At 31.1% G+C, this 26,820-nt stretch overlaps 1 protein-coding gene across 1 annotated transcript in view; it reads left to right on the top strand.

Moving 5' to 3' along the window:
- Positions 1-26,820, top strand: part of TECRL (trans-2,3-enoyl-CoA reductase like) — a 164,673-nt gene that overhangs the window by 75,901 nt on the left and 61,952 nt on the right. Inside the window, exons 3-4 of the mRNA XM_074276759.1 lie at positions 17,900-17,944; positions 24,347-24,450. Coding sequence (XP_074132860.1) covers positions 17,900-17,944; positions 24,347-24,450 — 149 coding nt within the window. The remainder of the gene's footprint in view (positions 1-17,899; positions 17,945-24,346; positions 24,451-26,820) is intronic.

The raw sequence follows: 26,820 nt of genomic DNA, 5'->3' as shown, positions 1-26,820 counted from the left end.
AGAAACTTGGAAAATCCATGTAAATATCTTAGTCCATCTGATGAATCCCACAACAATCCTCATCAGCGATCATCTAACTTCATTTATAGTTCTATTTATTTTTTACTTGAGTGAGGCTGTGCAGGTTACATCTTATCCAGGCCTCTGGTGTTTTATATACAGAATAAAAGAATTGTGATGAATAGTTCTTAGGTTCACTTACAGATTTAAATGTATGATTTCTTACTACCACATAAGAATTCCATTCATTTTATTATTCACTCTAATCACTAGACAATTCTTTGTGTTAAACTAAGCCTCCCTGTGTATCTCAAAACATTGTTCTATTTTGCTCTCTAGGGCCAATAGGATAAGTTTTGTCCCACTTGCATATTAGAGCTCTTCAAATATTTAAAATGATTGGGTCACTTCTCCAAGTATTATTTTTTTCTCTAAACTAAACATATTTGGTATTAGGATGAAGAACTAAAAACAATCTTACTGTTAAAAAGTCTGGAGAACTAATTTGGGTAATGAAATGGAGAATGTTTCAAAAATGATCATTCTTTACTGATTTTGTTTTAGTTATGTGATTATTATACGTGGAAAAAGCATCTACATTGAAATATGTCAGGAATCATTACAAAAATAAATACAATACTGAGGATACTCATAGTTCTGCTGATTTTCTATCTAAGGAAAACACTGACTAAAAGAAAGCAATAAACTGATTTGGTGGAACAGGAAACTACAAACCAGTAATATAGATTTTTTTTTTTCCTTAGCCCCTTCCCAATATGCACAGAATTGAACAAATTACTCAAATCCTCAATTTTTCAATTCTGAAAAGAGAATTAAATATCACTAAGTTCATAAAATATATAACATTATTTTGAAATTATTTAAATATGACTCATATATTCATATCTCCTAAATATCTTGCCTATAACAATTGAATAAATTAAAATAAAAACTTTTGACCTAGAGTTCCTATTTCTTTCAAGATCAGCTGTCATCAGGTGTCAGAGACAGGAAAGTACTCCCAGACACTCTTTGTATATTTAGACTAATTTTTACCCTAGATCCTTTAGCAATTCTTCCCCTATTGTAAACCCAATTTTCTTAAAGCAGAATCAAATACACAGAGTATTCCCTTTCCACCATTCATAGATTCATGGTTGTCTACTCAACATACTTACCTTTGATCAAAATAATAGTTACTTTTCTAGAGAAAAAATATAGGAAACACCATAAGGATTTATTGGGCCACTCTGTCCAAGATTTAATTCCTAAAGGACATCTAGACTTGGATGATATTTTTCATGATATTCTTGCACAGATAACATGGTTTAATCACACTCCAAATAAAATTTGTTTTATTTTTTCAACTGTTTATCACATCATATATGATCCTTTATGATCCTTTTGGGAATTTTCTTGACAAAGATACTAGACTGGTTTGCCATATCTGTTTTCCAATTAATTTTAAAGATGAAGAAACAAGCAGATGAGTTTAAGTGAGTTGCACAGCATCACCCAGTAAGTAAGTGTCTGAGGCTGGATTTAAAATAAGATCTTCCTTACTTGAGTCCTAATATTCCATCTATAATGCCACATGAAATTTGGAAGGGACCAATATAAACTAAGAATACCACTGTATTAGTCAAATAGCATTGCATAATTGCAATCAAGTTGTTTTTAAGTGGAGTAATAGGTCAGAGAGACAGGTATGAATCCTTTCTTAATCCTTTCTGCAGTTATATCCCATAATCCAAGAGATTTTTTCCCTACAAAATAGCTTTTGCTTAGCAGCTTACCTAACCTCCTAGTATTTAACATGTTTCATATTGAATTTATCTCCCCCCTCAAAAAAACAAAAACAAAACAAAACAAAAAAACAAACTTCCCTTCTTCCTTATTTCTCTATTCTTATTGAAAGTATCACCATTTCCTTAATCATTCAGGATCACAACCTAGGTGATATTCTTAATGACTCCCTCTTTCTCTGTCTGCTCTCAATAAAGCAGTTGTAAAGATCATTCTTTTCTTCCTTGGTCTTTTCATACATTGTTCAATATATTTTTTATTAAATGCTTTCTACATATAACACAGAACTCTGAGTTGCAGCATATGTTTAGGGATTAAGGAGAGTAAACATTTGCTCAGCAAAACTTCATTGAGCCCTTATTGATGTATCAAGTATTTTTTTTTAATAGATGATAAGAAAGTTAGCAAATAGTTGCTTCTCCAAATCTCTTTGTGGTCTTTTATTTAAAAGGCTTTTTGTCACAGGTCAGTCTCCCCAAACAGCAAAATATAGTTTAGATATGTTTAAGAGATTATCATCTTCCTAAATTAATAACATATAAAAGACAAAGTTTAAATGCAAAAATCAAAATTCCCTGTGACCTGGACCTTTGGTCTTTTCAAATCTGCATCTAAATCATAAGAAAAAAAAAATAAATGGAAAGGAAAGTTGCAGATAAACAATTGATCTGAAGGATTTGAAGTTTGAGAATTTGTATTCCAATACCATTTTGGCATTTTCTGTCTGGGAGACCTTAGACAAGCTATTTCTCACAGAAGTTCACTTTCCTTCTTTATAAAATGCTGGGATTGAACTAAGTGGCTTCTATGCCTTTATATCAATGAGTTAATATATTTTTCTTTGTAAAAACAGATGTGACCATATAGTTATGTTCCTCTTTAGTCTTATAAGAGTCAAATAGCAAAGTGTCCAAAATGTATGGATTTGCATGCACCCAGATAGATAAAGAAAACTAAGAAACAGAGATGTAAAGTAAACAATCAAATGGTCTCAGAAAGGACTCTTGAAATCTGATGTGAAAATGTCAATAAAATAGCCAGATATCCTGTGTTTATAACAGTCCTTTGTCTTCTACAAATATCAGATCCACTTATAGTTACTAATGAGTAACTCTACAATGTCCAGCTAACATTTTTAGCTAACATTTACCACTGGGAACAATTATTGCCTGGAATTTTTTTAATCATAAAAAATACCAAGATCTGTGTATGGGAAATGGGAGGTATGCTTTTAAAGTTCGGTAATGAATAGGTAAAGTGTAATAAAAGGAATAAGCTTTTTCTGCTGCTCAAGTTGTCACTTTTCTCATAGATTCTCAAAATGAAAATTGCTAGTTTCAAAGACCTATACTAAAGAATAAACAAAGGGGTGAAATAATGGGAGATGGTCATTTTCCCAGAAAAATTAACTGTGGAATACATTGCTTCATGCAGTGAATGACTTTAAGGCTTGAGATTCAATTAGTTATCTGAAACAAAACAAAGCAAATAAAAACATGTTTATACACATGTGTATAGATATGTATGTATATACATTTATATGATGACATGTATATGTAGCTATGCATATATATTATATATATTTATATGCATTTAAATATAGCATAGATATATAAATATATATAGGGCAAAAGGCAAAGAATATGCATATACACACATACACACATACATGTGTGTATATATATATATATATATATATATATATATATATATATATATATACATATTTATAAACTTACATTTGAATAATGGAGAATAATCCCAGAGAAGAGGCACTAAGATGAAGAAAGACCACAAAAGGCTATTTTTCTTTTTCTTTTTAGTAAATTTTATTTTTAAATATATATTGTTTTATGAATCATATTGGGAGAGAAAAATCAGAACAAAGGGCAGCTAATATGGTGCAATGGATAGAGTACTGGCCCTATAGTCAGGAGGACCTAAGTTTAAATCTGACTTTAGACAGTTAACACTTACTGTGTGACTTTGGGCAAGTCACTTAACCCCAATTGCCTTGCCAAAAAGAAAGAAAAAAAAAATCAGAACAAAAGGGAAAATGTAACATGCCCTCCTGGCAGTTACTATTACCAGTCTATCCTAGGCCCAACAGAGTACCTTTGACCACTGACCTTTGCAGTGTCAACTCTACCCGGCTCGCCTCCTCTGAGGCCTTCAAAGGTCTCTAGCCATGATTACATCTATAGTTTAATAACCGGTAACACACTCAAGAACAGCCATGTGTAATCTTAAAAGCCTTTATTATAGCTACTCACATAATGCCCTGACTTAATGCCCTGACTTGGTCTGAAGATACAGGTGTTCACTAGCAAACTCCTTACCTCTCTGGGCTATCCATCAGCTTGGCTCGGCTACCACAGGCTAGGGAGCCAGCTTAAAGAGAACAACTTGCTGTCTGCAGTGGGCTTATAAAGGACCTGTGAAGTCACACACACAGCCAATCAGCGAGAGAGCTGTCACCCATTATGAAGCTATCTCAATATGGCCAGGATCCCACCCACAGGCCAGTCCTCTATCAACAGAGATTACTTCTGTATCACTCAATCTCCTGTTGCACCATGGCTGCCAATTTAAAGGACCCTTACAGGAAAAAACACAGGAGAGGGAAAAATAAGAGAGAAAAAGAAGTGAACACAGTATGTTATAACTTACATTCAATTTTCATATTTCATTTTATGTATGCAGACGGTATTTTCTATCCAAAATTTATTGGAATATGAATCCTTTTAATTTAAAGAGGGGAGAATTTAGCAAAGATTTAAAAGAAGTCAGAGAAGTCAGATGTGAAGATAAAGTGGAAGAGTGTTTCAGAAATTGTTAATCGCCAGTAAAAATGTTCAGTCGAGAGATGAAAAGTTTATTTTGAGTAATGGAGATGGAGTTGCCTTCCGTGGTGTCTTGGTAAATTTTTTTTTTTAATTGCTCTTTGAAAAACACAGTTTTTAAGTTTAATTTCCATTATTAAAATTTTCTCCATCCTTTTCTTAAGTCTAGATAGTCAACATAAAAATAAGTAAAGGCCTGATTTTAAGCATTTTCTAATTTATAAGGTGTAAATATGCACACAAAATAAGTAACAAATTATTCTCCTGTGTCCATTTCAGCTGATTTCAGCATACTGCAGGCTATATCCATTATATTTTTAAAAATTGTTTTAGTAGTAATGCTTAGCAAAGTGAATTGCATGAGTTATTCTTAAATATGCTTTGATGATGATGGTAGCAATGGTTGCAGCTATTCTCTCCAAGTTGTGTCATTCACTCTCTCTGGATTCCCTGCCCTCCACTGATATTAGTCACAACTCACATATTTAATGTATTGCCTTAGAAAGATGTCTGAGAAAGTGACTTCTCCATGATCAAATATTTCAGAAAAGTGTGAAGCAGGAATAACCCAGGTTTCAGTTTTCCACTTTACCATTCAGGCTCTATGTTAGCAAACAGTTCTATCAACTGAAGAGAAGAGAGAATATCAAAGTATAAATGATAACCAATCTCATACTTTTTCTCTAAAGAAGTCATCTAAATATGCTATTTCAATAGACATGACACTATAGAATTTTTTTCCTCACCAAAAATTTATGGGTGTGGTTTTCCCTGAGATCATTAGAAACTATTGTAGCAAAGGAATATTACTAAAATGAATGGGACTCCAAAGCTAAGTTAGAAGCAAACTCTCCATTTGGGCAATTACTTTAGTTATTTATAATAAGAAATCATGGAACAGAAATAATGTCAAATTTGACAGCATGAGGCAGAAATGAATTTTAACTTAGCATTCTAATTTAACATTTCCTAAGTAAAGTATGGTTTTATAAATCACATGTTTCATTGTGTAATGCAATCATTGCTGTCAGGCAAGGGATCCATGTTGATTTTCTTTATGTGTCCTCAGAAATTTCTATTTTATTTTAATTTCTTTTTTCTATTTTAATTTAATTTATTTATTTATTTTTTTTATTTTGTGTTTGTCCTTAGGCTTGTACACATTATCCTTCTGGTGGAAGTTAGGAATTGAAAAAAAAATAATATTACCATAAATCAAGGTTTATTTTTTCTTTCATTTTCCTTTCTTCCTTTCTTTATTTTTCTTCATTTCTTTCTCTTCTTTCTTTCTTTCTTTTTTTCTATTGCTCACAGTAATCTGGACATTAAGAACCAAACATAATAAAAGTCCTAAACAAATGATGTTTAAAAATTACATCAGCTGTTGATTCTTATTGTTTCAAACCAAATTAAACTTCTGATGGAAAAAAGACAGAAAGAAAAAAGGGAATAAAGAGAAAGAAAGAGGGAGAGAGAAAGAAAGAAAACAAAAGAAAGGTGTTTAATCAGTCACATCCTTAACCTGTAGAAGAGAAAACTTCATGACAAGGTGATGCCTTAATTAGATATGCATTTATTAACTACATGTATGGAGAATCATTCTGAAAGCACAGAAAAACAAAATTTACAAAGAACATAGCCATTTTCCTGATGATATATGGAATAAAATTACAAAAAAATGTTTATTAAAATTAAACATGAATATAATGCAAAATATATATTTGAACTGGACAAATCATTTTACCATTATGTTAAGTTCTTCTACTAATCCATGTCAGCATTTCTCTAAGCTTATAATTTTAAAGTTTTTTCTCGGGGAAAGAAAATGTAAGTGGCTTACCCAGGAAGATTTTAAACTTAGGTCATTTCTTTAATCATTACTCTGTGAGACTGCCTTTCAATTTCTAACATATTGTAGGACAAAAATGGAATTACAAAAACAAAGTTGTATATAACATATAAGAAGGAATGTTGTTACTGATTCTCATGTGCGTGTGTATAGAAGGGGAAAAAAGGATGAGGAAAGGTTTCACAAAGAAAGTCATATTTACATTGAGTTTGAAAGAATGGTAGGATTAAAGAGACAAAGTATTCTGGCTAAAAGAAAGAGCATGAGCAAAGGTATGTATCTGGGAAAGCATAATATTTATAATGGGGTGATAGGCAGCAGTCCAGTTTGATTAAAATATTGCATATGTGAAGGAATATGTGATTATTCTGGGTTAATGGAGAGGTGACAGATTGTAGAGGACTTTAAATGGTAGGCAAAATGATTTGACTTTACCCAGCAGGCAATTGGAAATTATGACAGATTTTAAAGTAGGAGATTTAACCAAACATGGCCAAAATTATATGTAAAAATGGTTATTGAAAGTGAATTGGAGGGAGAATGAGGAGATAGGAAAATCTGTTAAGAGGTTGTTGCTACAGTATGGTGAATAGTAATAAGAGCTATACTAAGTGAGTGAGCATGTAGAACTGGACAGAAAAAAAGAGATACATGTATATGAAATCCAGTCCACAAGACCTGATACTTGATAGGATATGGAAAATGAGAGAGTATAAAAATCTCAGGCAGTGTAATTGGCAGAGATAGTAAAGTCACAAGGAAGAGTGGGATTAAGGGGGAAAATAAATAACTCAGTTTTGACTATATTTAATCTTAACTTCCAGGAATGTTCTTTAGGTAGAAATGTTGTGTAAACTGTTAGAGTTTCAGACCTGGAACAATGAATTAGGGTCTAAATTAATAATTTAATTACAGAGACATTGGTTGAGTCTGAAAAGAGTTGCACCTGATAACATTGATGGAGCTTGAAGAAAAGAGAGCCAAAAAGAGCTTTAAAAAAGTGTTAAGAACTCAGGTAGTGAATAAGTCAGAGTCAAAGGAAACAAGTAGAAGAAGCAGACTACCATATTTTTGAAGCAAGCAATGAGAGCATATTTTGTAATGGAAAGTAGTCAACATTATGAAACATTTGAAAGAAAGTGATGAGTTCTGAAAGGAAATCATTGGAATGGATATTGGGAAAGTTATTTGGCTATCTTTGAGATACAGTTTCACTAGAATAATGAAGTATATGGTTTATTATAAGGAGTAGAGGAGGAGGAGGCTACTGCTTTTTTCAAGAACTGTCTCAGTAAAAGTGGGAAGATAGCTGAGGGAATCAATAGATTAATAATGGATAAATAGAGGTAAAGAAAGAAATTTTATATTATATTTTATTTTTAGAGTTTCTTAATCTAGAAAATATTTGTTGGTGAATAGGAAAGAATCAAGGATAACCCATGAAAATATATGACGGATAGGAAATATCTGCTGAGCAAAGTCCTGAAGGTAGTGGAAGGAATGTGTCAAAGACACAAAAATAACATTTAGATTTAATAAAGAATAGTCACTTTATGTGATAAGTGGAAAGGAGGCAAGATAATGTAATAATGGTGATAAATGAAATAAGGAAGATGAAGAAGCTCAGACCAAGTATTCTTAAGTCAATACTGAGTCATCTAATCTAATAATGATTATTATTTTTTTAATTGTTAGGGGTAAGTAGAAGAAGAAAATATTTGGAGTAGAAGTCATGGATAAAGAAATGAGTTGTTGACCATTAACTTATTCTCTACCTGAATTCTTAATACAGATCTTCCTTAAAGCTCTGATGGGTTCTTTTTTTCTTCGCTCCATACTCCATCCATGTTTTCAGGCACAACTCCTTTCAGATGCAACCAATGAATCTTTAATAGAAATTATTAGTTTAGACATAGTTTTAGGTCTGAAACTCCAACTGTCTATGTGACATTTCTACATATATAAAAAGACAGGAAGTTAAGATTGAGAAGGATCATCTAGTAGCACCAACAGTGGTATTTAGTGTCTACAATCAGATAATTGTCAGGTACTATACCCACATATTCCAAGATGCTACAGATAGACTATAATTCTAAAGAATTAGTTTAACTGGTGCCAGCTCATCAGAAAAAAACATTACATCCAGGATATCAAGGTGGAAGAGAAGAGGCTCTTTGTGCCAGTGCTTCTACTCATGTTGGTGCAATGTATTTCCAGGGTATTACCCAGACAAAAACAATGTCAACAATGTCATTTTTATTGATATATTAATGATGGCTCTAATACTATTATAAACACAGGAAAGAGAAGGGCAAGGAAAGATAAGTGCAAGGACAAAAAGGAAAGGAATAAAATTAAACCCTTGTTGCAAAGAAGCAAAAGGTTTTTTTTTGTTTGTTTGTTTTATTTTGTTTTTTGTTTGTTTGTTTGTTTGTTTGTTTATTTGGTATTTCTTTGTACTTCATGGATATTTTTCTTTCTACTTCACCTTTGGTTCTGTGTAATGTGTGTTTTCATAGGGAGGTCTTGTGCATCTATGACTGTGCAGCTCAGCTGCCCCAGGATTTGGGCATAGGTTGTATTTCTAAGGACTTAGAATGTGATGATTGTGTGCTTTCAGGCTCAGCAGAAACTGTCTGATGAGCATCCCATGAGATAACATGTTTCCTTCTAAAAGTGCCAGCAGGGGAAAAGAATGTATCAAGTGGGATGTATGAACTCATCAGAAAATAAGCCAAGTTAAGACTACCTTGATCTAAATTTAAATTTATTTTTCTCAATGTTTGAAAAAGTAAACCTTTTGATGGTAACATATTTTAATGTTCCTGTAGTTGAAGGAGGGAGAAACATCTACCCAGATCAGAAGTGAAATTTAGAAAATATAACAACTCAGTGTTTTTTTCTCATGTCACTGGTGACAAACATTTATTTTTAAAATGCATTGCTTTATGACTCGTGCTGGGAGAGAATAAAGAAACCAAAGAGAAAAAACAAGGAAGAGATTAAAAAAAAAAAAACAGAAAAAGTGAACATAGTCTGTACTGATTTACATTCAGTCTCCTTAATTTTTTTTTTTTTCTGAATGCAGATAGTATTTGCTTTCCAAAGTCTATTGCAATTGCTTTGGATCACTGAAGTACTGAAAAGAACCAAATCTTTCATAGTTGATTATTGTACAATCTTGTTGTTATTGTCTTGTTTCAATAAACATGGGGTTCAGATAATTTTTCTAGGTCTTTCTAAAATCAGCTTGTTCATCTTTTTTATAGAGCAATAATATTCAATTACCTTCATATACCACAACTTGTTCAGCTATTCCCCAATTGATGGGCACCTACTCATTTTCTAATTCTTTGCTACTGTAAAAAAGAGCTGCTACCAACATTTTTGCACATGTGAGCCTTTTTCCCTACTTTAAGATTTCCTTGGGATACAGACACAGTAATGACACTGTTGGGTCAAAGGGTATGCAAACTTTTATAACCCTTTGGGCATAATTCCAGATTATTTTGTAGAATGGTTGGATCATTTTATATCTCCACTAACAATGCATTAGTGTCCCAATTTTCTCATATTCCCTCCAACATTTATCATTATCTTTTCCTGTCATCTTAGCCAATCTGAGAGGTGTGAGATGTTATTTTAATTTGCATTTCTTTAATCAACATTGATTTAGAGCACTTTTTTCATGTAGCTATAGTTGGCTTTAATTTTATCATCTAAAAATGTCTTTACATTTTCTTTGATCATTTATTAATTAGGGAGTGACTTGTATTCTTATAAATTTGACCCAATTTCTTATATATTTGAAAAATGAGATCTTCTTCAGAAATATTTCCTATCTTTATACTTTGTATTTCTCTTGTAATCTTGTTTCTGTTGGTTTTGTTTGTACAAAACATTTTTAAGTTAATATAATAAAAGCTGTCCAACTTTATTTTTCATAATGAAGAACCTGAATTTTAGTTAATTAAATGCAGTTGGTATATATATATATAAAACTTCCTTCCCACTATCCTGTAAGTACACTACTATAAAATTAATGGAATTTTCCATACTGGAAAGGATCTTAGAGATCATGTGATCTAGTGCCTTCCCTCTCAGTACATGTAGGAAAAAAATTAAGCCCAAAGAAAGAGTTTAAGTTTGAACACAAGGTATCATAAGGATAGTTTTGGTAATAGACACAGGATTTCTTGCCTTTCTAGTGCAATGCTTTTTTCCCATCACCCCAATCTAAAGTTATATTTATCCCAGTTACATCTTCATGATTTTTTTTTTTTTTGCCAAGGCAATTGGGGTTAAGTGACTTGCCCAGGGTCACACAGCTAGGAAGTGTTACCTATCTGAGGACAGATTTGAACTCAGGTCCTCCTGACTTCAGGGCTGGTGCTCTTATCCACTGTGCCACCTAGCTGCCCTGATTTTAATTCTTTAAAAATACTTTTTGAGAATTATTTGGCTTGTCTATGCTACTTAACAAACCTCATATTAAAGACTAAAGCAAATATAGTTATTTCCTTTTGATTACTAAATGATTGTGCTTTATCTTCATTTCCTTCATAATGTCTGAGACTATAGTTTAAAATTAATTCAATCCCATGATAATTACCATGATTTGATAGTAAGTTTTATAAATTACTCAACTTGAATCTTCAGTAAATATAACCTTTTGATCCTCTCAGACATCTTCTGAAAGTATTGCTTACCCAATAAAGTAATAGTATTTACTTTTTACTTCAACAGAAATTTCGATTTTCATGTTGATATGAACTAGTACCTCTTTGATGCCTTTTGATTGTCCTTGACAATTTTTAGGTGTTCAATCCTAATCAAGAAAAATAACATTCATAAATCTCTAATACTTTCAAGTAACATGTCAGAAACACCTAATTTTGTTTAGTGTTCAAATTTTGGTAAAGACATTGACAATTTTCATTTCAGAAAATCCTTGTGGCTTTCAGAAAATACACTAAATTCACCTACATGGCTGCATTTGCTGCATAATCAGAAATTGCTTAGCAACCAATTACATTTTTTTTTGTCTGGATATTAAGTAAAAATTCCTTGGTTAGATTAACCTGTGTTACTTTTTTCATCAAGAATTACATAAGTAATGGGAGTTTGTTGTCACATTCTTATACTCTGAACATTTACCTTAGAAGAGTATACAGTTCAAAGATTTTTAAAAACATGATTCTGATGATTGATTATAGTAATTTACCTGTTCAAATTGTTCCTTTCAAATCACAGCAGGCATTGCTCATAATTATTAAACCTATTTGTTATTAGCAATTCATGGAGAGAAAAATAGTCAAAGGTAAAATTTTTCCTTATAATAAAATTAGCTGTTCATAGAAATAAAGTCCACTAATTGTTCTAAACAACAGCCATCAAATTTATCTGCTTCTTAAATTGTTCATTGTCTGGAAAGATATTTTTTTCAAGCCTCCATCTGGGAGGGAGAAAGCATTAATTTATGAAATGAAATGGAAATGAAATGATGAGACTGAGGATTTTCACTTGATAGTTATTCATATATATGTATATATGTATGTGTATATGTATATATACATATACATACATACATATGTGTGTACATATATATACATACACATATATGTGTGTGTATACACACACATATTTATTTATTTATTTGTTTGTTTGTTTGTTTGTTTGTTTTATTTATTTATTTAATGTATAAATTCAGTCTTCTCATGAGCTCCCCATTGGAACTCTGCAAATCATATGCATTTTAGCCCAAACCCATCTCCTAAGTGAAGTCTTCTATGATAAATCAAGATCATATTATTCTCTTCCTTCTCTGAACAACTATTAGATTATAGTATAACTGTGTGAAATTTAATTGTTCTACAATCATAGTTGATCACAAGGCTTAAGAGCTAGAAGTCATCTGAGAGATCACATAACTTTGTCTTATTTGTTTTGGTTATTTTGTCCTTCACAGATTATATATAATAAGTACCATTATATAATTACTTTTCAATCTCCTTCCTTTTCTCCTTCTTTCTCTTACTCAACTTTCAATTTAAAGTCCTCTTAATCAAGTGAATGTTCTCTGTTACCAAAATAGGAGAGAATGAAGGAGGAAAAAGGAGAGGGATTGGAAATATATCTGTATGTGTATATATATATTCCCTCCACATTTTATATAAATTAATACTATGGTGGTACAACTCCTTTGGAAAGAAAAGGAGGGAGATAAAAAGAAAGAGAGGCAGAAAAGAAGAAAGTAAGAAAGGGAAGGAAGAAAGAAATGGAGGGAAGGATGGGAAGGTAGAAGAAAGAAAGAGGTACATTCAGTGTGAAAATTCTTTCTATGAATCAATTCAGAAACTGTTACATAGTTATAAAGATTAGACTGAGTCACTGACATATTATGACTTGCCTGACACATAGTAATATGTCAAAAGAAGGACTTGAACCCAATATCTTTTTGACTCTAGTCAATATTTTAGCAATTGTACCCTCTTGCCTCTTTTTGTTTGCATTGTATTCAGCAATGACGATTACTTAAATATAAAGGAATATCAGTATTTTAGTTACTCAAATCCTTTAAATCAATAAGTTGAATGTCTCCATAGGAGACTTTTTAGAGTAATTAACTTCAAATAATATGAAAATAATCAAAATCAAAATTGAAAAACCTTTTAAATTCTCATTCATTAAAATGTTTCATAAATTGATTTTTTAGCTCAGTTCAAAAATTTTCTTGACTTCAGCATGACAGAAAGTAAAGACATTGATATTTTAAATATCAAAATAAATATAACCACATTTATTGTTTGGAAAATTTCTTCTGTTTTAACCTTGTCAACACTATATCTCTATGTAAATGCATGTGTGTGTTTGTGTAAAAATGAATATCTACATATCTATATCTATATCTATATCTATATCTATATCTATCTATCTATCTATTTTTCTATCTATCTATACAAATACAGGTACATCTAACTATCTATTTACATATTGGCTGTTTATTTAGTTGTGTGCTTCATTTTCAAAAAGGACTAAAATGTCATCACTATGTTAGTCAAGTTAGAGTGTGTCCTAGGGTGGATGATCAGACTAGTATGAGGTTGGAATGCGCTGCTACAGGTCAGGTACAAATAGTTCATGTGAATATTTCAGGTATATCCCCTAATTCTGTGCATCTTGGTTTCTTCTGAGTTAATTAAATTCTGCTTTGCTCCTATTTTGACACTACATTCTCTGATAAGGGCAAATCATGTTGGCTAGTTGTGTGCCATATTATACAATCAATTCTAAATTTCTTAAGAAAGACCTCGAGAGTGTTCTTTTATCACTTTTTCTGGCCACCACATGAAAACTTGCTCTTTGTGAGTTCCATAATATAGTCTTTTTGGCAAGCATATATTTGACATTCAAACAATGTGACCTGCTCAATGGAATTGTGCTCTCTGCAGTAGAATTTAAACGCTTGGAAATTTAGTTGAGAAAGGACCTCAGTTTCTGGCATCTTATTCTGTTAGGTGATCTTCAGAATCTTCCTAAGACAATTCAGATGCAAGTGATTCAGTTTGGAAGCACTGCACTGGTCTATTTATATTTACACAATGAGTATAGCACAATGGCTCTGTAGACCTTTGCTTTGGTAGTCAGTTTAATATCTCCTCTCTACCACACTTTCCTTTGCAACCTCCCCCAAACACACAACCAATATGTATTTACATACATGTATTCATGTATGTATGCGTTTGGTGGGGGGAATTGAACCTATGGCTTTATTTATGTAAGTGGAAAAACTTCAATGAGAACCCCCTCAATCAATGCAAATAGCTAAGTTTTAGAGAGTTCTTTGGAGATTAAGTGGGTTAATGGATATGAAATCAATATTATATAAGAAAATAATTGGAATTCAAGTTTTCCTGATTCTGAAGATTAACCTCTCTCTATCGTGACATAACTCTCCTGCTAGCAAATTATAACTTTATGGGGTTTACAGTAGCAATCAAAGCAAAATAATTTTAAAAAACCTCTTGAACATATTTTCTTTTCAGCTCTTATTTATATGACATGTATGCACATCCTTTCTTTCTTTTAATATGTATATATATATATATATGTTTATATGTGTATTATATATATACATATATATGTATTATACACACACATATAAACATATATATATATATATATATATATATATATTAATGCATTGCTTCTTTATAAAGAATCCAAAACAACCATACTCCTTACAATTTATTTTACCTGATTTTTATTTTTAATCCGTTTTTCTGTAGTAAAGATGAATATGTTACATTTTATGGGAAATATCAAAATGATAGTAATATAACAATCTTTGTAGGCATTTTTTTCAAATGTATTTTCAAAGGTTTTTAAACATGTTCTGATAAAAGAGAAAGGAAATGTCCCTGAAAAGACATTAATTTGCTATTTTAATAACAATACAATACCAGCATTATTTATTAAAGACAATACGTTATACAAATAAAGTTCAATGTTATCATCAGGTTATAGAAACCTCAAGTGACAAAGAAAATAAACTTATGTTGTGTTTTTGTATGAGGGTATTCACAAACATGAAGCACAGACTTTATTTTGGAGAAAGAACAGATATTTTCACTTCCATGGACAACATGAATTTTTTTTTTTTTTTTTTTTTTTTTTTTTTTTTTTTTTTTTTTTTTAAGTTCCCAACCAGTTGTCCAATTTCAAAGGATCCAGCATCTGGAATACTTCACTAGTTGCTTCTTAAAGTCTTCTTAAAATCCTCATGGAACACATGTGCTTTCAGCTCCAAGGAGTCACACTGTGTTATTCCATTGCTTTCTAAAGTAATTGTTGGAATTTGTTCCCTTGCCAAGAAGACAGAAGCTTCTTCAAAGAACTGCTATGGGCCATGAAAAACTCTTTCCCCCATATGAAACTGGCTGCATCATTTTGATGCCACAAGCCAACACTATTCCCTGAGTACATTTAGAACTTAGGACATGTTGACTGAGTAGACATAAAATGAAATGCCCTTGCTGGTATTTGGAGCTGTTAATTTTTAGGTGCATTATTGTTAGAACGGAGTGCTGAGTCCTCTGATCTTTGGCTTGATCTATTTACTTCAGAGTGGTATTAATTTCTGTTTAGCCTTCCTAAAAAAGGATTCTTCTCTTCTCTTAAAGAGCTGTTGGATATATAAAGTGTAATTTTTAAAGGCAAAGGTATATATGTAAAATACATTGATACATGTATATGTTATATACATGTATATACATTATTCTATATACATATATGTGCATATATATATATATATATATACATAAATACACAGTAATAAGCATAACTTGACTGTTAGAATTCATGAGAAATCAAACTTTATTTTCCCTTTTGTTTCATATTCAAATAATGACAGACATTTTATTTCCTGGTGAGTAAATGTTCATGCATAAAAGAGTCATGATCTCTGTTATTATGAAATAATATTTGTTTTTATTTCCACCCATAACATAATTATTATGTATTTGTTATATGTATGTTTTCACATAATAGACTCTCTTCTTAAAAATTTGATGTCCTTAATTTTATACTGGTCACATGGACAATTTGACATAACTGTATATATTAAACATCTTTATATGGGTACATAGGATTCAGGAATAAATTGATTTTAGACAGAATTATTCAAAACCAAACTTTATTTTTACCTTTATTTTTTTTCATTTTGATACTTCTAATTTTTACTTATTTAAAATTAGAAGCAACAATGTCTAACTGAATTTTTACAATACAACAGAAGTATTTTTTAAGATGCTAGTATCAAACATTTATTGTGGAAAACAAAACTCAAAAATAGTTCAATCTTCTCATTTTACAAAAAGAAAACCTTAATGTTGTGTGCAAGTTAGTACCCTGGATATTTTAGAATCAGCCAAGAGTCAGGATAAGCAAAAGTGTTTATTCTTGGTCTTTCGGGTCGCCCTCAGGGGATTAGATCTAGGAATCTACACACCTCTTTCCTCTCTCTACACTCCCCAAGAATGATCCTGTTTCTCCTACTCCACCCTGGGATCTCTCTCTTCCCCTTCTTTGTCCACACCCACAGATCAAGCCAGCACAGAGTTGAGAAGGGTCATCCTCCAAGCATGTTAATAGAGAATTGTCCAACTGGTAATTAACCTTAAATGCTAGATTATCTCTGTTAAGTGCATCTGCTCAATTCTAGCCCTTTACACCTTAAGCCAAGATAAGTTAATTTATTGGCCCAATGTCACAAAGATATTCTGCTAAGTAGCAAATGGAGGGTAATATTCCTTGAGGTATAGTAGAAAAAGTAAAAAACAGAGTACTTGGTGACCTATTTATGAAACTCACTGTTTTCTCATCTGCAAAATGAAAATAATAATGGTTGTCCTATCTACCTCATATGATTGGGTTATTTGAAAGATCAGACATGATCATGAATATAAAATAATTATAAATTATACAATGATATAGAGATTTAAAATATTAGTATGGTTCATTATATTGGCAAATAGTTTTATGTGTACTTAGTCTATAAATTTTACTTTCTATACTCCAAAGAACTGTTCTAGTCTGGGTTATATAAATGTTGCTCTAATTAATATCATTTGCAAACATTTCATAGGTCCAAACATTTAGACCTAGAACGGACATAAGAAATCATATTGGTTCGGTCAGCTCCCCTTTATTTTATGGAGGAGGAAATAGAGACCTAGAAAAGGAAGATGTTTTTCCCAGTGTTGCACAGGTAGTAAAAAGGATCAAAGCATCACAGATTGAGATGTAAAGATGACTTCACTAAAACATCTTCATTTTGCAGATGAACAAAACTGGGGCAGTTAGATGGTGCAGTGACTAGAGCATTGGTCCTGAATTCAGGAGCATCTGTGTTTAAATCTGGCCTTAAACACTTAACACTTACAAGCTGGGTGATCTTAGGCAAATCACTTAACCCCAATTGCCTCACTTAAAGAAAGAAAAAAAGAAAGACAAAAGGAAGGAAAGAAGCAAACAAAGGGGAAAAAAGGAAGGAAATGGGGGGGGGGGAGTTTCTTGCAAAGGATGGTTTATTGAATTAGTAGATAGAAATGATAGATTTGGATATTAGTGTAATAAAAAGGCATTAGTAAAATGTATTAAAATATAAAGACAGGCAGGAAATGATAGTAGAAAATGAAATAATAATGATGATGATAGCTAACATTTATGGAATAAAGTGTTTTCAAGAAAAAACATTTTTTAAAATGTTACACGAGAAGTATAAATATGAGCAAAGTTGATCTATTTTGGGGTTGATTCTATATATATAGCTGAAATCATAGAATACAACACATGTTATTTCTAACTTGCAAAAAAGCTAATTTTGTTTTATATTAAATAGGTCCCCAGTGGTACCCTTCCCGTATTGGCCTTCAACTGGAACATGGTAAGTATGGATCAATAATTTTTTTTATTAATTTATTTTTTATTATACCGTTTTATTGACAAAATCTATGTATGGGTAATTTTTCTTTTCTTTTTTTATTTATTTTTTCTTTTCTATTTTTTTTTAAATTAAAAAAAATAATTCTATATATTGTTTATTTTTATTAATTTTATAATTATAACATTTTTTGACAGTACATATGCATAGATAATTTTTTTACAACATTATCCCTTGTACTCCCTTCTGTTCCGAATTTTTCCCCTCCTTCCCTCCACCCCCTTCCCTAGCATTCCCATACATGTTAAATATCTTATAGTATGTGCTTGGTACAATATATATGTGCAGAACCGAATTTTGTTGTTGTAGTTGCAAAGGAAAAATTGTATTCAGAAGGTAAAAATAATCTGGGAAGAAAAACAAACAACAAACAAAAAAATGCTCACAGTTTACACTCATTTCCCAGTGTTCCTTTTCTGAATGTAGCTGATTCTGTCCATCATTGTGGATCAATAATTTTCTATTACCTTGACTAACATCTTAAGGTTATGGTCATTAGTCTTGTTCCTTTTGTTATTAAACTACTCTGCTTTGTTTTTTACCCCAAAACAGAGAAGGCCAGATGAGAAGCTTTCTAATTAAAAACATGTTTTAGTAATATTTATTTATTAATAACATTTAATCTAGTGAAAAAAGTTTAAATCTCTCAAGATTTCAAGCTGTCCTTCAAAAGTGGAGTTTATCATTATACATAACAGGTTCTATCAACATTTGTTAGTATAAATAAAAATATAAAGCTCAAATAATTTTATTATAAAAAAATATTTTCAGACTATAGCATATCTCCAATCTCACTTTATGCTTATAACAATCCAAAATGTTCTGATAATCAAGGCAGATATCCTATTTAATAGATGAAGTTGAGACTGAAGTTAATTAGGAGAATATAATTGAAGACAACTATTTTAAAGAAGCTTCATAAATGGTGAGCAAATTGAATTTTCTTACATGGTCAACTTTCCAACAATCACATTACTTTAAAATAAATAAACAAACAAACAGTAAAGCTCTGACAGGAATTAAGAATCATTTTGTCAACACTTGCCACTAAAATAAAGTCAGATTTAAATAATTGGAAAGACATTCAGTGCTCTTGGATAGGCCGAGCGAATATAATTAAGATGACAATACTCCCTAACTAATCTATTTATTTAGTGCTATACCAATCAGACTCCCAAGGAACTATTTTAATGACCTAGAAAAAATAACAACAGAATTCATATGGAACAACAAAAGGTCTAGAATTTCAAGGGAAGTAATGAAAAAAAAAAATAATAAGTAAAGGTGGTCTAGCTGTACCTGATCTAGAACTGTATTATAAAGCAACAGTCACCAAAACCATTTGGTATTGGCTAAGAAATAGACTAGTTGATCAGTGGCATAGGTTAGGTTCACAGGGCAAGATAGTGAATAAAAATAGCAATCTAGTATTTGACAAACCCAAAGATCCCAAATTGTGGGATAAGAATTCATTATTTGACAAAAACTGCTGGGAAAACTGGAAATTAGTATGGCAGAAACTAGGCATGGACCCACATTTAACAACACATACTAAGATTAGATCAAAATGGGTCCAAGATTTAGGCATAAAGAACGAAATAATAAATAAATTGGAGGAACATGGGATGGTTTACCTCTCAGACTTGTGGAGGAGGAAGGAGTTTGTGTCCAAGGGAGAACTAGAGACCATTATTGATCACAAAATAGAACATTTTGATTACACCAAATTAAAAAAGTTTCTGCACAAACTAAACTAATGCAAACAAGATTAGAAGGGAAGTAACAAATTGGGAAAACATTTTTACAGTTAAAGGTTCTGAAAAAGGCCTCATCTCCAAAATATACAGAGAATTGACTTTAATGTATAAGAAATCAAGCCATTCTCCAATTGATAAATGGTCAAAGGATATGAACAGACAATTTTCAGATGATGAAATTAAAACTATCACCACTCACATGAAAGAGTGTTCCAAATCACTATTGATCAGAGAAATGCAAATTAAGACAACTCTGAGATATCATTACACACCTGTCAGATTGGCAAAGATGACAGGAACAAATAACAATGACTGTTGGAGGGGCTGTGGGAAAACTGGGACACCGATGCATTGTTGGTGGAGTTGTGAAAGAATCCAACCATTCTGGACAGCAATCTGGAATTATGCCCAAAAAGTTATCAAAATGTGCATACCCTTTGACCCAGCCATACTACTACTGGGCTTATATCTCAAGGAAATACTAAAGAAGGGAAAGGGACCTGTATGTGCCAAAATGATTGTGGCAGCCCTTTTCTTCGTGGCTAGAAGCTGGAAAATGAATGGATGTCCATCAATTGGAGAATGGTTGGGTAAATTATGGTATATGAATGTTATGGAATATTATTGTTCTGTAAAAAATGACCAACAGGAAGAATACAGAGAGGCTTGGAGAGACTTACATCAACTGATGCTGAGTGAAACGAGCAGAACTAGGAGATCATTATACACTTCAACAATGATACTGTATGATAGAAAAGAGCTAATCGAATTCCAGTTGATCAATGATGGACAGAATCAGCTACATCCAGAAAAGGAACACTGGGAAATGAGTGTAAAGTGTGAGCATTGTTTTTTTTTTTTTGTTGTTGTTGTTGTTTTCTTTTGTTTTCTTTTGTTTTGTTTTGTTTCTCTTCCCAGATTATTTTTACCTTGTGAATACAATCCTTCCTTTGCAACAACAACAACAAAATTCAGTTCTGCACATATATATTGTACTTAAGATATACTATAAGACATTTAATATGTATAGGAATGCCTGCTATCCAGGGTAGGGGGTTGAAGGAATGAGGGGAAAAACTCAGAACAGAAGGAAGTACAAGGGATAATGTTGTAAAAAAAAAATTACCTATGCATATGTACTGCCAAAGAAAATGTTATAATTATAAAAAATAATAAAAAAAAAAACGAAAAAATATAAATGGAAAAAAAAAAGAATCATTTTGTCAGTTTACTTCTTCAGTCATACTGTTTAAATAACACTACTCAAGTCATATATCCACTTAGCCTTATACCACAGTAGGGCAATTTGTGTTGATAACTTATCTATCATATGTATATAAGTATGAGTAGCTATACTTCATTATATCCTTCATTACAATACAGATTTTCCATGGAAGTACTTAGGAGAGCTGCCACAACCAAGGGATCATTTTCAGTATAAGTTATAAGAAAAGGTCTTCAACTTGTCCTTACTGTGTGCCTTTGAGCTTAGCTCATTGCTATTCTACTACACTCAAGAGGTTTTCAAGATTTCTATATCTCTATAACAATTCTTTGATAAGACATTACATAAATCACGTTCTCTGGATCACTGCTTGTTTATCTGTAAAAGGAGTTTAACTATATTTGTCTGAGATCTTCAATTTTCTGATCTCAAAATTATTGTGAATAATGATGACTTAAAAGAAAGTTTTACACTAAGAATTGAAAAAAAATTTCACTAAAACATTAAAAAAAAAAGCAAGTATTAAAAATATGCACTGATTATTTGGCCCATTTGAATTTTCTAAATGAATTGATGAAATTACTGTCTTCAAATTCTATACACTACTCTTTTCAGGTTTTTCTTTTTTTCACTAAGTCTTTTCACAAACCTATAATTATCAACAGAACATTATCTGTCTTGCAGTTTTAAATAGCATCTATTTGCATTCATGAATGTCTACTTATTGTCATTTTCATAAAAAGACACATTTTTGTCCCATTTCTGAGGTCCAATATGATTCAGAAATAAAGAATATATATGTATTATCTATGTGTATAAGTGTTTGTGTAAATGTAAATAGATGTGTATATATATATATATATATATACATATATATATATACATATACATACATACATATACACACACACACACACACACACATATATATATATATATATATATAATATGTGTGTGTATCTATCTATGTAGATAAGGGTCTAGATATTAATATAGCAGGACAATCAGTGAGAAAGCTCTGGAAGTCATTCCAATTCAGTGATAAGTGATTTGCAAATAATTTCTAAAATTACAATGAGTTTGCTCACCCAAGAGGTGGAAAAGGATTATTAAATAATTTGAGCAAAATAAAAGTTGATCCTAAAAAATAGATATATGTTAGAAGTGATTAACAAATGAAAGATATAAGAAATCCTGTTTATTAGAAGGGGTGTTTTGGTTCTGGACTTATGATTTATCCACTCTATGGAATCCTTTTCCACCAATGGAGAATAATAAATAGTTTGCATTTATTGTATCTATAATCTGATTTATATCACAATTGTCTTATCCTACTCCTAGACTGACTTAAGGAAAGGATGCTTAAATGGAGAGTGAATTTTAAATATTTAGTTAAGTTGAATTTAAATTTGAAACTCTAAAATAATTAAAAAACCTAGAGGAAACTATTTTAAGATAATTTATGGAGTGACTAGAAGAGATTTATCATATCAGTCAGTTAACAAGAATTATGTGCTTACTAAATATCATGCACTTTGCTAAATACTAGATATTAGATTTCCACAAACAAAATAGAAAGCAAGCATATAAAATCCCTCTACATCTACTCAAGAAGTTTACAGTACAATGGAGGGGAAATATGAAAATAATTAGATGCAACTAAAACATACAATTAGATTAAAGGTAATCTCAGTGGGCAAGGCATCAATAGCTACCGTACTGTGAAAATCCATCTTTATCAAGTTGAATTTGATATATGTCTTGAAAGAAGTTACAGAAGACAATAGGCAAGAGCAGGAAGGGTGAAGGAGAGAATTCCAGGTTTAGGTAACAGCCACTATAAAGACACAGGCAGAGCCAGGAACTGGGGAGAACTGTAAGAAGGCCAATGTTGGCAAATTGTAGAGTGTGTGATCCAAGAGTTAACAAGGAACTTATAAGTTTAGGGAAAATTAAAAGTTGTATTCATAATGATGAGTTCAGGAATGCATTAAAGAATCAATGTAGATAGGTAGTGCAATGGATAGAGCACCAGCCCTGATGACTAGTCAGGAGGACCTAAGTTCAAATCTGGTCTCAGACATTTAACATGTCCTAACTGTGACCCTAAGCAAGTCACATAACCTCAATTGCCTCAGCCAAAAAAAAAAAAAAAAAGTCAATGTAGACTTTTTTTTTTTTTAATATTTACTTTGCCACGTAGAAGCAAAGCAGTTTTTATGCTGACAAGCATCTTGAAAGTTTGTGGAATCCTTGTCTAATCTTCCTTATATGAAGACTACTATTAGAGCCAGAAATTAATGTCAAAATGCATTTCCACTTTTTAATCATATTATATGATAAACCTAAGTCATAGGAAGTGAAAATTCCAAAATTGCCTTGCAGGAGTAAGCTACTTATGAATTGGAGAATTGATGAAGAAAATTCATAAATAATAATCAACATGTGAATTATAACATTACAGTAGAAAAACAAACAAAACAAAACACATAGATTTAGAATTCAAAGGGACATTGAAGTACATTTAATCTAGTCTCCTTATTTTATAGATTAACACACATATATATTCATATGCATACATATACTCATATGTACATACACATAGATTTGTGTACATATGTGCATAATCTAAATGTGCATATGCATATATATGTATATGTGTGTATTCCATAGGATCATAATTGCTTTTCCTAATATCTCAAAAGAAGTAAATAGTAAGGACTGCTTTTGCACTTAAGTCTTCTGATTCAAAACGCAGCAAATTTTTGTGTTTTTTAAAAAGCATATTATCATTTTAAAAGCATGTCAGAAGTCAAGACTTTGCAGCTTTATTTTATACTCTCAATCATAAAAATGTCATTCTTACATGAATATATACATGTATGTATTTGTATACATACATACACATGAAGAGAGAGACACATGTTTTTGTGTGTTTATGTATGCATATTTTTGCATAGGACCTGTACTTTCCTTGGTAAAAAGAAATTGTAACTGATCACATGTTGGTAGAGGTAAAATATTTATCAGTACTTCAGTGAAATTGGAGATTTTTTTAAAAAGAAAAAAAAAGAAAAAAGAAAAGAAAAGAAATAAAAAAGGAACTCCCAAGGAGGAAATCTTCTTTTCTGATAGCTATACTCACTTGTTCTTCAATCTTTTGTTTTAGAAAATAAATGGAAACTGAAGTTTAATGACTTTTTTCAAGGGATACAGAGTCACACATTGTCAATGGAAATTTGGGGACTCTTGTCTTCTTGACTCTAAAGCTGCCTTGTTATCCACTATGCCAGGCTGCTTCTTTTAGACATTTTATTATGTTTAATTGATTTATATCCTTATTATTTTTCTTCTCTTTAATAGGTGGGCCCTTTCTGAAGGATTATGTTAACATTCAAAGTATTGCAGCTTCTTCCATTGTTACTTTATATTTCACAGATCTAGGTCAGCAGGTCAGTTGGACAACAGTAAGTACAAATTTGAATTATTCAAATCTTTCCATAAACTCTTGTCTCCTATGCCATCCTTTCCTTCTAATACAAATGGGGACAAATATGCATATTACCAAAAGATGAAGAATTGAGTCTATTAATCAATAATGGAAAGCTATAGCATTCATTAGTAGTATTTCTGAATGTTTCAATATGAAAATCTGTTCTTAGTAGACATGACTTATTTGACATGACTCATATCAGAAGAAGGAAAAGAAAAGAGAAAGAGCTAGAGATAGAGGATGAGTAGAAAGAATTAGAGAGGGGAAAGAGAGAGAGAAGAGAGAGAGAGAGAGAGAGAGAGAGAGAGAGAGAGAGAGAGAGAGAGAGATACTGAAGCAGTTCTGATAGCAATTTTCTTGTGACTTCGAATGGTGATGAAATGGTGTACACAAGGTGAAATTTCTATAAAGGGAAAATTGTAGAGGAAAGAATGTGAGAAGGAGAGCAAAGTGATTGAGAACAAAACTCCATTGTTAGTAGTGGTTCAATACATAGATGACTTTAAGTACTAAACAATTTGAGAGGAAATAAAAATCTAATTGGATCATCTATATGGGTTTAAAAAATTACTTTTTCCTCTAACTTAGAACATTTTCTCATCAATTAAAGTAAATATTTATATATTTCTATTTTTAATTTATTATAATCTAGTCTTTATTATATTCTGAATTTGAATTTATTTTTCTACAAAGAATAATTTATTATATTATCTTTATTGCTAGATAATGAAATATTTTCTTTGTAGAACCTTATCTTCTTTCAGAAATACATTTTATTCCTGTTTTCTCTTTTATAAATATAACTTTAAGTGATGCATTTGGTGCTGTTGGGCATATTAACATTTGCCCAACAAAATTGGCAAATCAACATTTGCCCAACAAAATGGGCAAATTTTGAGAGAGAGAGAGAGAGAGAGAGAGAGAGAGAGAGAGAGAGAGAGAGAGAGAGAAAGAGACAGAAAGAGAAGAAAAGGGAAAAAAATATCAGTTTCAGAAAATAAATAAATCAGCCCTCAGACTCTTTCAGCACTAGCTGTTTTCAACTCTTGAGTGGAAAAAATATATATACAAGCTTCCTTGGAATATAGCACAACAGGAGATGATATTGTTCAATAAAACATTGACTATAAGTGCATTGTTGTTATTGTTGCTGTTTGTCCTTTGTTCTACAAAAGTACCATGAGTTCATGGTGGTAATGTCATGACATGCAAGTGAATTGGAGTTTGGCTTCCACACAAGACCCAGTGAATAAAAAACAAAACAAAACACTCCTACTAGTATAATTATTTGTATTCAAAATTGAACATAGATTAACAATATCATCTATGGCTGATCACTAAATCTTTTAGGAATCCAGGCAAGTTTGCAACAGTATTGGTTGTAAAGAAGTTATTGACTACTTGAGAAAAAAAATTTTTTCTCATCTGATAAAAGCTATAACAAAAACTACTATTCAAGACCTTATCTTTGTGAAGGAATTTCATAATTTATACTTATTAATTTGTAATTGAAAGGAAAAACCCTCTACTTGTGATATTAGCTATAATGAGAAAAAATGGACAATGACAAATATTGTAGGAGTTGTAAGGAAATAAACTATAACTCAATGATGGTGAAAAGCATTTGTGACTATGCCCCCAAAATCACTAATATAAGGGATATTTCCCTAAGTGATTAAAGAAATATACAATATTTTATTTATATAAACATATTTATAGCTGCTCTTTCCATAATATTCCAAGGATGGAAACTGAAAGACAACAATATGTTGAGAAACAGCTAAACATAGAAAATTGCATGAATTTTGGAATATTATTTTTAATTGTATATTATAAAATTATTTTCTTACAAATAGTTTTATTCCCACTTTAGAATATCTTCTCTGTGTATGTATGCTAATGTAAGTGCATCTTTCATTATTGTATTGTATTATATTTGTATATAATATTATAAGAAAATTACTGAATACTATTTGTAATTCTTTAAAAAATAGATTTGTGGTAGAAAATGGACAACAATTACAAAGTGTGAGTAAGCATATGGGTTGTAATCAAGCTCTTTAAGATATATTAAAGTATATGTTATTGTTCTCTGAATAATTATAAATTAATAAAAATAACAGTCTAATACATAGTATTTCAATATATGCAAACTATGTTACAAATATTACTCCACACATATTAATTTGGATCTTCTCTATAATAAAATGTTACCTTAAATTTCTTTTTGGAATTATTATGTTCTAAGCATTTATTATTTTCAGAAATATAATATTTGAAATAATTAGTTTCCATAAAGAGATATAAAGTATTTACAGCATACTTAAAATGTTATTTGATTTGA

Source organism: Sminthopsis crassicaudata, chromosome 6, assembly GCF_048593235.1.
Source record: "Sminthopsis crassicaudata isolate SCR6 chromosome 6, ASM4859323v1, whole genome shotgun sequence".
NCBI classification, from domain to species: Eukaryota; Metazoa; Chordata; class Mammalia; order Dasyuromorphia; family Dasyuridae; genus Sminthopsis; species Sminthopsis crassicaudata.
This window is presented reverse-complemented; position numbering and strand designations above follow the sequence as displayed.